Here is a 16,731-nt window from a genome sequence, read left to right on the forward strand (position 1 = left end):
GTTACAACCACTGGCTGTCCAAATGTGACAGGGAAAACTTTTGAAGCAGATCCAAGATGAAGTGACTAAAATAAACTTTTGATCTACCTTTATATACGAACAAACAATTTCAGTGATAATGTTCAAGAAATCCAAATACAAAGCTTCTCTCTGTAATGATCACCTCTCTGGGTGATCCAAGGCGGCTTTAATCTATTTGTTCAAGACCAAAATAGACCAGATGTCTCTTAGTGAAGAAGAAAAAATGAAAAACCTAAACTATGTGCAGTAACAGTCTACAGAAAGTTTTTGAAATTTTGCAAAAGAAAACATGGCCATTTGTTCACAGTTGGTTGTTGATTAAATAGTGAAATGTTGGTATTTTACTATGCTATTTCACAATTTCATTACTAAATTGTAAGATCTACCCTTACCAGTAGTGGTTTATAAAAAAATAAAATTAATATTGATCTGAACTGACTTCAGTTTATTGGTGCTTCATATGGGCCCTTGGGAAAATTTCCCACCGCTGGTCTAAGTCAATAATTTTCAGTCATGCTGCACCAATGCGCTGCCCAGGAACTGCAATCCATCAATTTCTCAGCTTTCTCAGCCCAGAATGGTGACTGACCTACCGTAAGTCTGCTTATGAGGCGGTGTATTTCATGCTAGCATAACATGCACACAACTGTGCAAGTATATGGTTTAGCATCAAACCTAATCAGACGCTTAAATCACCCTCACACAGCTAAACATGAACATTTTTTAAAAGCTAATGGCTAAAGCTAGAGCTGGCCAGAGTACAGATCTAGCAACCTAGGTATGAGCAAAGCGTCAAAGCACTAACTGGAAAGCGGACAAAAGACAAAACAGAGAAGAGGGTGGACGTCCTGTCACACTGGTAAAGGATGTCAGTAACTGACATTTATTTTACAAAAATCTTTTGCAACTGCTTATAAGACACTTATAAGCAGGTAAAGGTGACACAGCACACAAACTCCTCTTCAGTTGCGCTAACTTCCAGTAGCAGAGCCCTTAAGTTGTTGTTTTTTAATTGAGAGAAGATCCTCTAACTTAATACAGTTTTAGGAAAAGTATAATGTTATTAAAATAATATTTTGCATTAAAAATGGTCAGTTATGGCTTTTAGAAAGAAAATGGAAATCTGCAAAAATCAGTGTCGGGAGATCAGACTTTAAAAAAAAAACTAAAATTGGACAGAAAAATTGCAATTGAGAGAACTCTAATTTCAGATATAAATCTCTGTGTCTACTTTAAAAGTAAACATTGTTGGGCAAGCTACACATTACTGCGTCAGCAAGGTAATTTTGCTTTGTAATTTTATTTGAAATGAATAAACATGGAATTCATTTTTTTTTCAAAGTACAAAGAGTTAATAAAACAAAGAATCTAAGCTTCGGGAAAAGATGAATGAAAACCCTACAAACACATTAAAATCATTTATAAAATTCAGATATAAGGAGTATTATGATCTTGTGAAACAAAACACAGAAACATGCACGTATTGTTAAAACCAATCAAGACTTTGCTCCTTTAAAAATGAACATGTATGGGTTTTGATACTTCCACATTCCTGTTACCTTACCGATGGATGAACCTGGGTCATTGTCAGCCCTCATAATATTTCTGTCAGGCTCATTTGGCTTAAATGCTCACTTCGTTAAAGCTACAAAAGAGTGCCAAGTATGGTCACAGAGTGTGTCGGTGTGTACACTGGCATTTACAATAACGTCCTATCCAAAAACAACTCAAAAATGAAACCATTTCACCCCTTAAGCAGCTCCATATGACAACAGACAGATAGATAGATAGATAGATAGATAGATAGATAGATAGATAGATAGATAGATAGATAGATAGATAGATAGATAGATAGATAGATAGATAGATAGATAGAATTAGCAGTAACAAAAAAAGATAAAAGAAGATAAATAACATGAAAAAGTATGTAAAATAAAAAAAATAAAGACATTTATGGTGCCACATTCACTGGTCTGCAGGTCTTTATTGTTGAGCTAGGATCCTAGTAATTGTACCCCTCTTCTCATCTCATGGTTGTTCTTCAGGAAACTAAGCCAAGTTTTCCAAAGCTGTACTCTTTAATTTCTTTAAGAAACAAAAACTACATGATGACACAGACCACAGAGTAGCGCTTGTTTAGCAAGCCATCTGAACCTGCTCTCCATCTGAGTCTGTTCTGAGACTCTCTGGTGCATGTCTGAATGTAACCCACAGCTTCCACAGACGACCTCTTCTGAATTCGATGTAGCAAAATCCGATATGCACCAGTAATGGGGCTCTGCAAGTTTAGGTTGTTGTTGAGAAGATGAACTTTGGTGATGCCAAGATCCTCCAGCATTGCTTTTAAATTTAGATCATCTGACGTCAGGATGTAGTTGGGTTCAGCCAGATGAAAGGGGGTAGATCTACAAGGTGCATAGGCCTGAGGGTATTCAATGCCTCTCATCCAGTCACTCTCCATGATCTGTGTCATAGTTAGGCGATCCAGTGGAAGTTGCCTCAAGAGGCCCTTGATAATATCCTGGCATGACTGGGGTACATAAGAGGGGATTGTATAAGAGCCCTGCAGGATGCAGCACTTAAGCCTGCCTGTGTTACTGGCTTTAAATGGCATTGTGGCAGTCACCATAAAGTAAAGCAAAATACCCATTGCCCAGATATCTACGTACTGACCAATGTAGCCTTTCTCTTTAAACAGCTCAGGGGCTGCATAAGGTGGAGAACCACAGGATGTGTAGAGGACATCGCTGAGGCAGCAGGATGTACTAAAACCAAAATCACCCACTTTAATGCAGTATGTGCTGGTGTAAAAGATATTCTCAGCCTTCAGGTCCCTGTGGACGATATTATTATCATGCTGGAAAAAGAGAAAGAAAGACTGTTAAAGTTATTTTACAATTTAATAACTGACAGTAGTACTTTTTTTAAGATATGAGAACTTTAATACAAACACATGAAAGTTTTTAAGTGTCACTTGTTTTATTTTCCAGCAAAACGAAACCTTAGCAATGATCAGCTGAACGTTTCTCTAAACTTACCATATATCTGACTGCAGACAGGACCTGTGAAAAGACAAGCTTGCTCTCCAGGTCTGACAGGCGCCCCCTGGTGCTGATGCGGGAGAACAGCTCTCCTCCGCTGGCATACTCCATCACCAGGTAGAGCCTCTTGAATGTTCCCACCACCTCATACAGGTGTACTATGTTGGGGTGGGCCAGCTTCTCCATGCAAGAGATTTCAGAGGCAAAAAGACCCCGAGAGCGTTTGTCCAAACGCGCCTTTTCCAGGACTTTTACAGCTACTCTTTCTGTAAGATGAGAGAAAAAGGCAAAAAAACCCAACAAAAAAAACAGTGAGGAAACCAGAAAACAACGTTTTCCCGTTTCTTTTCTACCTTTTTCCTGTATTCAATCTTCTTTATCTCTGCATAATCTGCTATAAAAACGAGTTTCAGCATCATTGTCATATTACACCACGTACACTGACTGCTAAGCACAAAACAATATGGATTAGTGGCTGGCTGAGATTAGCTGTCTTCTGACATCTGCAGTGACCCAGACTGACTGAAGTGATGTCTGTGCATTCAACTGATCTAACATCTAACAGGTGAATGAGGTCATTTGGCACAAAAGCCCCCGTGTACTTTGCAGCATATATAAATAACAGAGATACTTAAGAAAGACGTCCCTTATAAAATGCCTGAAAAGCTTGATTTTACATCTTTATCACATTCTTGTAGTACATCTTTTCTTTGGGAAATGCAGTTAATTAGGATCAATCGGGCACATATTTATGTATTGAGTGCTGATAGCCAAATACAACTCAGTTTATTGCCCGTGTTTGCTTCATGTATGAGATAAATGGCAGACGTAGCTTTTTCTGAGCAATTCAACATTACACCTGCACTTTAATTGTATATTTTTTCTTCAGTGAATGTGGATCACACACTGTTTTCTGCTTTAAATAACATAATATTATTTATGATAACAACAGGAAGTAAAGCAATATGTAAACTGGATTATTTCTGATGTAAATATGTGATATAATAACAATTTTAAATTTACAACCTATGGTCATTTCCTACCTGATGACCCAAGATGTGATAATGAAGGTAACAAAAGACAAAGCATCAAAAATCTCACCTTTGGTCAGGTCATGAATTCCCAATCTAACCTGGGAGAAGTTGCCAGACCCAATCTCCCCTCTGAGCTCGTAAAGCCCTACTCGACGTCCAAATATCAGGTCATTCATCACCTTTTCTGAATGGGTCAGATCATACAAGGCCTTTCCAAATGCCGTGTGCTGCATCGCTGCCTCATCCCCTGTCTCATTCTCTTTTGTCCCCGCCTTTTTGCCCAAATTTGGAGACATCACGGGAAAAACCTCTTCCTGGCGAGGAATTGTCTTCAAGTGAGCCCCTGAGAAGAAGAAGGGAATCCAGCTGTTATCATACTGTGAGATGCAACAAGAGTTACTTTGAATGATTATTTCTGTATTGGATTTGATCTAATTGACATGTACACATAAAATGCAATCCTGCAGTTAAAAATGTTCAAATCAAACAAAAAAAACCCCATCTTTGTACTCACATGTTTTCCCTTTTATGTTCTTTTTACTCCTTTCTACGTTTATGGCATTATTTTTGTTGTTTAAATACATGATTCTTTTCGCCTGGCACCAGAGAGTCCTCCAAGTTTCTTTGTTTTCTGTCTTGTTGAATATTTTAGAAAATTAAAAGTTGATAAATTAACAAGAAAATAAATTTCCACAAAACAGCAACCGGAGGAAAAAGATTGTCTGAACAAATATGAGCAGTATGATAGGAAATGAAAATCATCTGCAGGCATCAGGAAAAATGCTCAGAGAAGAAGTTTCTTAGATGATGAACCGCTTGTCCAGATGCTGCTACTGCACCAGCTCTCGCCCTACGCTGCAGTGTGTCTCTCCTCGCATATAATCTGGAAATACAACATAACGCCATGTAATCCCAGCGTGTTGGACTCCTCCCACGCAGACAGACAATAGACAGGATTTGGAGGCTTCTTTAAACTCTAGACATGAACTAACCTCTGTATATCCTTGTTAGGGGTCAGCCAGCTGGGGCAGGGTGATTACTGCATCTTCAGCTGGCTCAGCTGGACATGCATCCCTCAGATTGTAGCCTTTATTGAAGACAAGCACGGATCACATTTTGACATTACCAATTAAACATTTTACCTAAACAATTATCATACTTGTCAAATTGCGAACAACAGCACTGATAACTCAAAATACTCATTGTTTTCCAATAGAATTGCAAATAAAAAATACAATCCTACCCTCACCTACAGTCAGCTAAAAACTAAAAACAGTGAGAATAGAGTATGCGTGCCTTCTTTGCCTTGTTACTAGGCTACAGAGCAAAGCAGTGACCCAGACATTGACCATGACACCAGACAGACACTTGGCCAGACAGCCCACGCACTGATGTGTGTTATCAGTCAGTCCCGTCAACCTCTGCTACCCAGGCTGGACACAGGGACCGTCTGGCAGTCACTGTGCATAAGCTGCTTGTTCGTGTCACAAGTGAGTCTCTATAATCCAATCACAATCTCAGTGATCATCCAAGCACGTGTATTGTAGTCTTCTAATAAAGAAGAGATCTGTCTGGGAATGTGAATTAACTACAAAGGGACTATTTCCTGATACAATATCAGGATTATGTTACAAGAAATTTGTGATCTGTCAGAATATGGTTAAAATTACATAAGATGAATTGAATACAGTTGTGTGATTGAAAGGTATTTTAATGGTAATCCAAATGGGCCAATGTCAAGACTTGAACCTATTGCAGTTTAAAAACTATAAGAAAGAAAAGAAAAAATGGTTTATGCTTCCTCTTCAAATATTATAAAACGATCTATTTAAAAACAAGTACTCCAAAGGTTTGTAAGTATTCCTGTGTATTTTATATTCAAAAGAACTTCCCAATGTGAGTAAAAGAGGCACGCACAATGCTTTGAAAGACTCTTAAATGGACGCAAACTGAAAGTCATTCTCACCAATAACATCTGGAGGTTTTTCTACTGTCACAGTCACCTTTGAACTGATTTTATTTTGGCTGTTTCCAAGTTTAAACATAAAAAACAAGCTCAAGTATCCTCCATCTGTGGAGGAAATGGTGGGATCCTAATACTGGGCATTGTGATCAGACAGCATGCCAAAAAGCTGCACTATATTTTGCACTGATCAGCCATAACATTAAAGCCACAGACAGGTAAAGTGGACAACCCTGAGTATCTTGTTGGAAAGCAAAGATCTGCTGGAAAATCTTTGGTCCTGGCAATAATATGAATATTATTTTGATAGATAGCATCCACCTGGTTACCCCTGGTGCATCCTCCACATCCTTCAGCCCTGCATGTGCTTAACTCATCTGGTTTGTTGTGGCTGACCAGGATGTGACTTTTATAAACAATCTCCCATAATCTTCTTTATGTGTGACCCAAACTTGATAACCTATGTGACCAGATTGCATTAATACAAGCCAGAAACTTATTTTGAAAACCAAAAGCAAAGCAACACACCCTTTGATCTACATAATCAAATCAAGTAACTACTAGGAATGTAACATTACCAAGATTATAAGAGAATTTCAAAGAGATGTGTAGTAAATTAAAGAAAGGAATCAGCAGCTGAAACCACCTTAATAAAGGTGTCTGAGCGCTGATGGTCTTCACGTTGATCCGCTGATCCTGGTGAAAATGAGGGGATCACATCAACACATCAAAGAAGGATTAACACCTCGTCGAGATACTAATTAAAAATGAGCAAAATGTCAAGATTACCACACAGCTGAACGCTAAAGCCACGATATCTGAAGAGGAGAGAGAAGGCCTTATTGACCTGACGAAGCACCCAGATCCACTTTTATCAGAAGTAATATTGACATAAACTTGTATCTCTACAAGTTTATCTTGTAAGTACTTAATCTCTCCACTTTCAGTGAAGATTAAAAGCAGAGGGTAGTTCTGAGGGGTTTGGCCATTTGGTGTCATGTTGAATAAACACAAAGGTGCTGGAGTTTTCTAAAGGTGAGGCTCAAGCCCCCATGCTGATTGTGTTTATGTGTTTGGGACAGATTTTGTTTTAAGTCAGAGGTGCTAAACACCTTCCCCCTGAGATAAAAGATGATTAATGCCTTTGAATGAGCGACACTTTAATGACTCAGGGATACTTAAGCACTTCATTAGCGTGAGCTGAGGCCCGGTCGACACACTCGAGCCAGTGTGTCCTTACAGCAGGAACAGAAAAGCTGTAGAGATTTCCTTTGAAGTTGGCTTCTGGCTGGAGAAGCATGGAAATTTGATTAGCTCTCACTTTTTTTGACACCACCCCTCTTTGAGGATTTTAGGTGACATTTGGGGCTAAAGCTCAATCCCTTATAAATATCTGAGGAGGGCAGAAGGACACTCAGGATCTGGCAACTGAGGAGTAGATTTGGACTAAAGCCATGGATATACAGCAACCTTTCCTACTCTTTCTGTGCGTCCTCCACTTGACCTGTAAGTGTTGTTTGCATTTTCTTTTCCACTGCAGCTGTGATGTGTAGAGCAGAAGGTAATCACTGACTCAACTGACACAAATTCGCTCAGATACACAAATGATCGCCTTTTAAATGTAAGTAGCTGAAGGTGTGATGCTGAGATCAAGGATGGGTTAAAAATTAAATTAAATTAAGATTAAAAGTAATATTTTTTGTTAAAGTTTTCTCCATAGAATGATCTTTTTCATGAATAAAAGACTTGGAAGAAAATCCTGTACAGCTCATCTGTAACTGAAATGCAGTTCCATGTTGAATCACCAGGGGAAATGTTGTGTGCTGCTTCTTGTGTTTTCCAGTGATGGGAGTGCTGAGCAAACACGTTGACCACAGGAACCTGTTTACACAAAGAGTATGCTGCAAGAGGCAGAGCCACTTTGTGTACATTGGACAAGGCAAGGAAACACATTCCTCCACATGTTTCAAAATCCCACATCTTTCCACTGTACCCTCTATAGAAATCAAAGCAAGGTTTCCTCTGATGTGTTAAAACAGGTTAAAGCAGGCCTTGAAGCTAAATGATGAGTTTAGACTTCTGCAGTTAAAAGGATGAACATTGTGTGCTGTCTGTCTTTAAATCGGCCTCGTTTTTCTTTCTTCAGATATTTTAGGAAGTCACATCAGTGTAGATGTAGGAATGTGCAGATCACATTGTGGGGCCCCAACAACACCATCGTATGAAGCAGGGAAGCAGCAATACTCAAAATATTCTTCAATGCTGGACTTCCTCAAGAGCAAAAAAGTAAGTGAAAGCTTGCATTATCATAAGAATAGCTGCAATAACAATATGGAAAAAGTGCTGCTTTGTAAACCATTAGCCTAACATCTGTGGGGTTACTTTGCACAAACTTATCATTTATATTATTTATAATGTGACACTAGCATTAGCAAGGTATTAGCAAGTGCTTAATTCATCATTTATATATCATTACTGCTACTTAGTATAACATCTGTTACTGTTACACCATGTACAGCTATCACTGTTACTACTTCACTGCTAGTTAGAATCGTAATCATTATCACAGTCATAAGAATATATCTATATTTATAAATGGCATACTAAGGAGGAGTAATGCTATACAAATGATGAATTAAGCGCTTGCTAATTTTTCACTAAGCCCTTAAATATACCTAATAGTGTCACATTGTTATAAAGTGCTCCCCTATTCTCTCATAAGTCTGAAACTACAATAAACGCGCAGGTGAGTACATGGGAACATGTTTCTACCGGTCTGATTCAAACAATAATTTCCCCTTGGCTCAATAAAGACGAGGACACGTGGACCCGCTGCTTCTCAGAGCGCAGGTCCGCTGAACCACCTGCCTTCATGCGGCGTGACTCAGGTGTGTGAGCCGACTGGGATGCGCGTGGATCGGCTTCTTCTGTTCGAGGGACCTCGAGAAGTGGCGGTCATCGAGGACTGTCACTGTGAGATCAAGCTGGCCCAGTGCATCAGAGTTCCCGGACTGAGGACATACTTCTCTGAAACACCGTATGAGACAGTCATTGACGTGGGAGGATGTTCCCAGTCGAGAGGATCCCCAGGTGTGTCTGTGTGTGTGTGGGGTGAGGGGGGGATTAACAACAGACAAAAAAACATGAGGAAGACGTGTTTAAGCGAGCATGAAGCCGCCAGTAAAATTCCAAATGACTGATTTGGAAACAGTCAGTTTACCTTTTGTCCCACTTTGTAGGGCAAAAGTATTTTTCTATTTAGTGCATATTAAGAGTCAGGAAGTTAATCAGTAATAATTCAGAAATAAATTAACGCACATAGATTCAATACACATATATTATTAATGGATAACCTGACAGCTACAGTTTAATTGACATTGCCTATGTAATTTTGAGTTAGAGAGGTCTGAAAAAAAAAACCCACACACGGTTGATGAAGAGATGTTTCCCCTTTATGCACCTTATCAAAAAAAAAAAAGTATTAGAATTCTGCTTCTGGGACCAGACGACATCATCCCGTCTATTTAATATTTCTGCTTCCCATCACAGATCATAATCCTGTTACTTTTATTATCAATCATCCACAGATGGATTCTCCTGTGTCCCCACAAAGTTTGAATCAGCCTTGGTGGAAACCCCTAACGAAGTGGATCTCATACAGACTGTGGCAGCCTGTGAGCTGAAGGAAAGCTGTTACAGGGTTCGATACGTGGAGTATTATTATGAAACAGTCCACCATGCAGAGGGAGTCAAAGAAGAGAAGCTCAAAGTAAGTGTCACCTACAAGCTATTACTACAACTGTAATTTTCGACAAAATCCCTACCCTTCGATTTTAATTTCAAACCCAGCCCTTCACAATAAACATAATTCCTTCTTTCATTAGCCCCCCTGCCACATTTCACACTGCAAGAAGGATTCACGCTTGGTGGCAGTTTCACACTCTTTTGTAGTGAGGTCAAGAGGAAATGGGGCTCTAGCCAGGTGCCAGACAATAATTAAGTATCTTTGTTCACCGCAGATAAGTGGAAGACAGCACTTAATCAAAACAACACACTGGCTGGCTCCGTGCATCCTGGGTGTGAAGTAAATCAGCATGGCCTGCATGCGTATTCATGCACAAGCACAGACTTGAGGCTTTGATTGTTGTAGGAGAGCAGGAATCTCTGGCATAATTTTAACTTCTTTTAAACTGCATAAAGAAGGCGAAACCAGGTCAATACTCCCACAACACTTTACTGTTTCTTTGCACTTACAAAACGTTTCACTTTACAACGACTTATTTAATTCCCAGCCCTACTGATATCAGAAAAAAAATATTTGAAAGCACCATTACACAGATTTGTATGCCATGCTTAAGCAAATAAGGATTAAACACCAAATTCACAAAAAGCTTTCCACCAGCTGTACAACTGCAAGGTAAGTCAGTATCTGTGATTTTTAACATCACATTTATATAATAGACGGTAAGGATTTAAGTTGAAGATTGGGTTTGGGTAGTCTGCCATGTCCAAGAACCAAAGGTGCGAGTGGAGCACCAACACAAATGGCCTCTGCAGGTGGTGAATCAAAGCAGTGCTAAACATGCTAAGCAGCAGCTGGACCCCAACTCAACTGGGTAAATATTTGCGAGCAGCTGTGAGCTGATTCCTCTTTCTCTCTGTTGCTAATTTTCTTCAGGAAATAGATGTGGGCAGATGTTTGGGAAGCTGCACTACAGGAAACCGATGCCTTCTCAGGTATGTGTGAACACAGCTGCTCCACACCGCCTCATGCACACCTCATAACAATTACTTGTGAGCTCTGACGCCTTCTGCTCTCAGCATGTTGACTTTTGGGTTAATTCCTACACCAAATGTTCTTTTTACACCTTCTGCTTTATTTTGAGATGTTTGCAGACAACCAGTGTTATTGCTTTATCTTAATCATATCAAAATAATACAAAATCCACCATCTAAATTTACCCTACACTTTGTAAGGTAAATGCTAAAGAGGTGCAGCATTTAAGAGATTTATTCAACCACCACCCAATGCAAGGTTTATGGCTAAGTTAAGAATTTTTCAGCATTTTTCATGTTTTCACTAATTTTCACTAATTTAATTTAATCAAAAATCATATTTTATTGATAACATGTAAGAATTTATATCTTCTTCTAGTTTACTGTTTTACAAAAAAAGGGAGGAAAATTTAGCACATTATTATTTTTTGATTAAGGTGCTGACTTACAGTTATTAACTTGCCTTCCTAAGCAGAAAATTCAGTGTTAAGTATTTTACTTTACCAATTTATTCTTAACAAACTCAAGTGTGCCAGCTCAGATTTTAAATTTTAAAAACTGGGTTTCAGTTTGTTATTTGCCCAAAAAATAACAATCTAATTTTTACTTAGAAACAAATTTTAGGCAAATTTGTCAAATATTTTTCTTCTTTCTTCTTCGATGAAGTGGAAAGACGTTGTGCATATATAGACATAGCAAGATCCACAATTATCCTATTGTAACTTTCTGTACTGTACAGAATGGTACAACATGTGTGAGTCGAAATACTTGTACATATTGTCAGACTGGCAATAATGGTAAACTAGATACAGAAATTATATTTAGTTCTATTTCTGTACATTTTTCTATAAAAAAAATGTTTTGAGAGATAAATGAAATGCTGCCTACTTATAGCAATAAAGTGATTAGTGATTTAATCTTTTTGTCTTCTTCTATGTTTTTGTTGCAGGAGTCCATCCGATCCAGAAATCTGCCACTTGTGGTCCGAAAGACAGTCCAGTTCCTGTGTTCCTCAGGGATATGAGAGCCACAGCTTTGTGAACCAGTATGGGCAGATTCGTACAATCCTGTCCATCACTTCCTGCCATTGTCGAAACTAATCACAGGCCCCTCTGCTGGAAAAAACAAGCAAACTTGAAAGACTTTAAGAGGTTGCCACAGTTGGGCCTCATATTTACTGTAGCCCATTGATGACCCCACGGAATAGTGAATATTAAAGTGAATTTTTATTATTGTATCATATGTAATATATGTAAGATGCTAAATTTGTAAATAAATTTAATACAACAATAAACGAGGACTTGTGCTTAAAGCATTGTACAAATACTGAGAATGCAAAAGAAACATGATGGGAAAAAGTTAAAGATTTAAATCTAAGATCCACGATCTAATCTGAAAAAATTAGTGTGTGATCCTCTTTTTAATTCATGTATATTTAGTAGAATTTGTATAAAAAAGTATGTAAGCTAAGACAAAAATTTATAATTGTGCTATAGTCTTTGAGATGATTGTGAGTCAGTTAAATCTGAAATATCATGAAGAACAAATTCTAATTCTAATAATGTCATGATGTAATATAAATATATTTGGGTCTGTGTTCTTCTCCAGATGCATCATAAAACATTTAACGGTTTTTTTTCTTTTTCTTTTCCAATAAGAAGCTTTGGTGAAGCCTGGAAAAGAGGCGCAAAAAAAGAGAAAGAAAAACAACTTTGCAAATGTCCCTTTGAAAAAACACGTGCAAGTAGCGCTTTGTTTTAATACCAACATGTGAACACTCCACTTTGTCATCTAAAGAAACGTTTTATGACCTGCCTGCAAGGTGTCATGCAGAAAAACTTTGATCTTTTACGTGTTTATTACAGCGAGGGAAACAAATTTCTCTTTTTGGCCTCAGTTTGCGTTTTGCGGTTAATCGTGCATAAAGATCAATGGGAGCAAATGGTTTCCTAGAAACTCTGAAATAATATGTTTAACGCATAATTTAGACCTAAATCCATCTACAGTTGAAATATGTAAATAATATTTCTTTGTGGAAGAAAATGATGTTGATTACTCCTGAATATAAAATCAGAAATATGAACTGAATTGATTTTATTTATTCGACTTAATGTGGAAGAAACCTGCAGAATCCGTTCCACTTGCCTCGCAGTGAGGAGTGAGAGCTCAAAAACAAATAACAGTCATAGTCATGTTGCAGACAATAACTCATTTGTGCAATAAAAATGATTTCGATTGGTCTGATTGGCTCAGAAAAATACTGTGGCGCTTTTTCAAAAAACATAAACCGCAAATGTGGCGATCATCCAGCTGAACCAGCGCTTATGTAAATCTCACAGAGTGTTCCCGGCGACACTTGCCTTTTTTGTCAACGTAATGGTTTTTTCACCTAACACACTGCGCCCGCTATTCCAAATTAACTGATTCATTTAGGCGCAGTTAACCCCCCACTGTGAGTGCATGTCCTCAAGACATCACCTCCGAGGTATTCCACCTTCAAGTTTCGATTTTTGCCTCTAATAAAATCATCCAGGCTGCTGGTTATTAAATATGCATTATACAACATACTCAACAATACACTGTATTTTCAGTGAGAATTTAAACTTTTCGTAGGCTGAGGGTAGTTTATTCGAGCCTTTATTGCCAGACGCAGGCTGAATGGAAAGTTCACACCTTTTAACGCCCCCATTAGTCTGCGTTTACATTCGCTCATTGCTGATTTACATTTGCGACCAAATAGCATCTTTACTGCTGTTTACTGAGGGCCTGGCGGTACTGGAGAGGAAACGGGGGCATTTGATATAAAAGTCGGCCTTCAAGGATCCCACTGTCACTCCACGCAGCTCGCAGATCGAAGACTTGGCTCACCGGGAATTTACTCACCGACAAATATGCTGAAGTTTGTCATCAGCTTCGCCGCACTGCTGTGCACGGCCGCTGCCGTGTCGCTCCACTACCCGGAGAACTCGTTCACTCCCGCGACAGAGTCCGAGGAAGTCCGCTCAGCTGCTATAAAGAGACTTTTGGAGGTTTTCGGGATGGACGACCCCCCTGTGATTCATGGACACAAACAGCCCCCTCAGTACATGCTTGATTTGTACAACGCGGTAGCCGACGTGGACGGTGTGACCAAGGATCCGCATCTTCTGGAGGGGAATACCGTGCGCAGCTTCTTTGATAAATGTAAGATCTGATGTGTCCCCGCATGCGTGCCAGGATGGCTGCTTTGGAAGACACTCTGATTTGAGCCCTAATCCTCTCATTTCTATTGCAGTGTACAGTGATCAGGTGGAGTTCAGCTTCAATTTGTCAATGGTCGCAAGAACAGAGAAGATTCTTGCTGCAGAGCTCCATCTTTATAAGCTGAGACCTCAGGCACCCTTGACGTTCAACAGACATCACTTCAGCCAGGTATGTAGACCAGCTCTAGACCAGTATTTAAACCCGAGTGGCTGAATGGCTGTTTCTAATTCTATCTACATTAATTTGGCTCTTTCAGGTCAGTGTTTATCAGCTGTTTGACACCAGCAAAACCAATTTTACGCAGAAGAAGCTGCTTTCCTCTCGACTTATCCCAGTGCACTCCTCTGGTTGGGAAGTCTTCACAATCACGCATGCAGTAAGTATCACCACCTCTTTAAAGCCCACAAAGATCTGCTTTGAACTACACTGGACAGTGTAGAGTGCTGAAATAAACTTATGACCTTCTTCCTGAAGGTGCGCTCCTGGATGGTTGATGAGGGCACAAACCTGGGACTTCAAGTGGTGGTTCGGACACTGGGAGGGAGCCAAATGGATAAAAAACTGATCCGCTTTGCCTCAGGGCGCCACCACCATCACAGCAAACAGCCCATGCTGGTTCTCTTTACTGATGATGGCCGCTACTCTAATCCTCTTGAGAGCAAAGGTGAGATTTCTACTTTAATGTCAGTTACTCCCAGTGATATTAATATTAAGTGAAGATAGTAGCCGTGTGGATAAGATTTACAGTGGTTAAAGGGAAACCAGCCTCCAGTCTCTATATTCATAAGCACAACAGCCTTAGTTTTAGTTTTAATGGACGACTGAACTAAATGTCCACTGAGGTCAGTGCTGAATATATTTCCATCCACATGTGCAACCATTATTTAGCATGCTTATGAAGGAAACACTCACGTACAACTGGCCTGTGACTGACTGGGAGTATGCTTACAATTCAACAACTTGATGAAAAATGAAGCTCTCAGTGTTTTGTGTGTCCCACTTAAGGGCTTTAGATGTTATATTTCTTTGCACTCTACATTCAAACTTCTACTTCTGCTTGTGTGTCACTGCTTCCTCTTCTGTTTATGGAATGTACTTCGTAACAGTTCAAAAATTGCATTTTTAAAACGGTGGATTTCTTTCTCCAGATTCAGATGATACAGCAGAAACGTCCAACCTGCCCCAGACTCCCATGTCCGGTCCACCTTCCCGTAGCGCTCGATCTCTGGGCTACGATGCAGACGGTGCAGCCACGCACTGCCAGCGGTTTCCCCTAAATGTAGACTTCGAGGAGATCGGCTGGTCGGGCTGGATCGTATCACCAAAGGGTTACAACGCTTACTATTGCAAAGGCTCCTGCCCCTTTCCTCTGGGTCAGACCATGAAACCAACCAACCACGCCACTGTCCAGTCCATCATCAATGCCTTGAAGCTGGTGAAAGGCATTGAGACGCCGTGCTGTGTGCCAGACAAGCTCTTTTCCATCAACTTGCTCTTCTTTGATGATGATGAGAATGTGGTTTTAAAACAGTATAATGACATGGTGGCTGGAAGCTGTGGGTGCCACTAACATTAACTAGTCACTGGTATCGGGCTGCGAAGATTAAAAACTGTAAACATTGTAAACAGAGCTTGGTCAGCTGACCCTGGAAACTATTATGTGGCCAGTCCTACATGTGACACTGTAGTATATGTAAATAATGATAAATTATAATATATGAAAGTAATTGAAATGATATTAAATAATCAAAGGAATGTTAAATAAATTTGTAAATCTGTATTTTTCTGTATTTTATCTGTATTTTTTATGTTTTGTGTTGGGATATATATTGTAAATATTGTAAATGAAAGTCTTGTTTATTGGCCCTTGCATCAGTTTGTTGCATCATTTGTGAGGCTTTACAAAGCTTCACAATTCTTTTGAGACCCAACCACCAAAAAACAAAAAATCTAACAAACGAAATATGAAAAACAAAACAGGCTTTTAATCTTTTTGTAAAGTATAAAGTTAACTTGTAGACCTGCTATGATTACAATGCCCCCCATGTTTTCCAGCTCTGTGGACTTTTGTAAGTTTTCGAAAATCTGTATTAAAGCTCATCTTTTGCCTTTTAGAAGTGTTTCTGTGGGTCCTCTTTTTGAGAAAAGTAATCTCATAATGTTGTGCTAGATCAGGCTCATCAGAATTCAGTATCTCTAAATAGTTTAAGCTACGGTTGCATTATCATGTATACATGGATGCATGTAATACATTTTTTTTTATGTCACTATTACACCACTTGCAATATTACTGTATATGTAATGACAGTGAAGGCATCTTATCTTATGTCATTCATCTGCACTGAGTATATTCAACTTTATAAACAAGAGGCTTCCACTAGCCCACTGGACATCTTCCTTTTCACCTCTAGAGGGCACTGATGTCCAAAGGGGTTTCCCTTTGGGTCCAGTGAGCACAATCATGATTGTTTATAGTGTAGTAGCAAAAGGCCATCCTCCTACAAACCATCCTCTTAAAAAAAGACATTCCTAAAGATGCTCAGGAAATAGGAGGATTAGAAAAAAGACAGGATATTCTGGACTATAAATAGAGAGTCCTTTAAAGATGCCCCATCAGTACAGTAAGGTATGTGTTCAGCTGTAAGATGGCACA

General features: G+C 39.2%; 3 protein-coding genes across 6 annotated transcripts in view; 2 read left to right on the forward strand and 1 right to left on the reverse strand.

Moving 5' to 3' along the window:
- pnhd (pinhead) overlaps window positions 1-12,147 on the forward strand; it is a 55,210-nt gene extending 43,063 nt beyond the window's left edge. For all 3 annotated transcript variants that reach the window (XM_082513120.1, XM_082513121.1, XM_082513119.1), the window contains 6 exons: window positions 7,903-7,998; window positions 8,206-8,345; window positions 8,873-9,149; window positions 9,647-9,828; window positions 10,738-10,796; window positions 11,785-12,147. In XM_082513120.1, the coding sequence (XP_082369246.1) occupies window positions 7,903-7,998; window positions 8,206-8,345; window positions 8,873-9,149; window positions 9,647-9,828; window positions 10,738-10,796; window positions 11,785-11,935 (905 nt within the window). In that variant the 3' untranslated portion in view covers window positions 11,936-12,147. The remainder of the gene's footprint in view (window positions 1-7,902; window positions 7,999-8,205; window positions 8,346-8,872; window positions 9,150-9,646; window positions 9,829-10,737; window positions 10,797-11,784) is intronic.
- On the reverse strand, window positions 1,118-13,793 carry LOC309693667 (serine/threonine-protein kinase NIM1-like). 2 transcript variants are annotated; one of them, XM_082513116.1, is made up of 6 exons: window positions 13,719-13,793; window positions 5,089-5,183; window positions 4,611-4,979; window positions 4,164-4,439; window positions 3,060-3,328; window positions 1,118-2,878 (listed from the first exon to the last, which is right to left on the reverse strand). In XM_082513116.1, the coding sequence occupies exons 3-6, from the start codon at window positions 4,678-4,680 to the stop codon at window positions 2,123-2,125; spliced, it is 1,371 nt and encodes a 456-aa protein (XP_082369242.1). In that variant the 5' UTR covers window positions 4,681-4,979; window positions 5,089-5,183; window positions 13,719-13,793; the 3' UTR covers window positions 1,118-2,122. The 2 variants fall into 2 exon arrangements, with proteins under 2 accessions (XP_082369242.1, XP_082369243.1); XM_082513117.1 differs by lacking the exon at window positions 13,719-13,793 and having other exon boundaries at window positions 4,611-5,131.
- admp (anti-dorsalizing morphogenic protein) lies at window positions 13,720-15,887 on the forward strand. The gene is made up of 5 exons (XM_082513118.1): window positions 13,720-14,018; window positions 14,110-14,246; window positions 14,335-14,454; window positions 14,553-14,742; window positions 15,227-15,887. The coding sequence occupies exons 1-5, from the start codon at window positions 13,727-13,729 to the stop codon at window positions 15,646-15,648; spliced, it is 1,161 nt and encodes a 386-aa protein (XP_082369244.1). The 5' UTR covers window positions 13,720-13,726; the 3' UTR covers window positions 15,649-15,887.
- Window positions 15,888-16,731: the final 844 nt, after the last annotated feature.

This window comes from Aulonocara stuartgranti (genome assembly GCF_965226115.1).
Source record: "Aulonocara stuartgranti genome assembly, chromosome: 18".
Lineage (NCBI taxonomy): Eukaryota > Metazoa > Chordata > Actinopteri > Cichliformes > Cichlidae > Aulonocara > Aulonocara stuartgranti.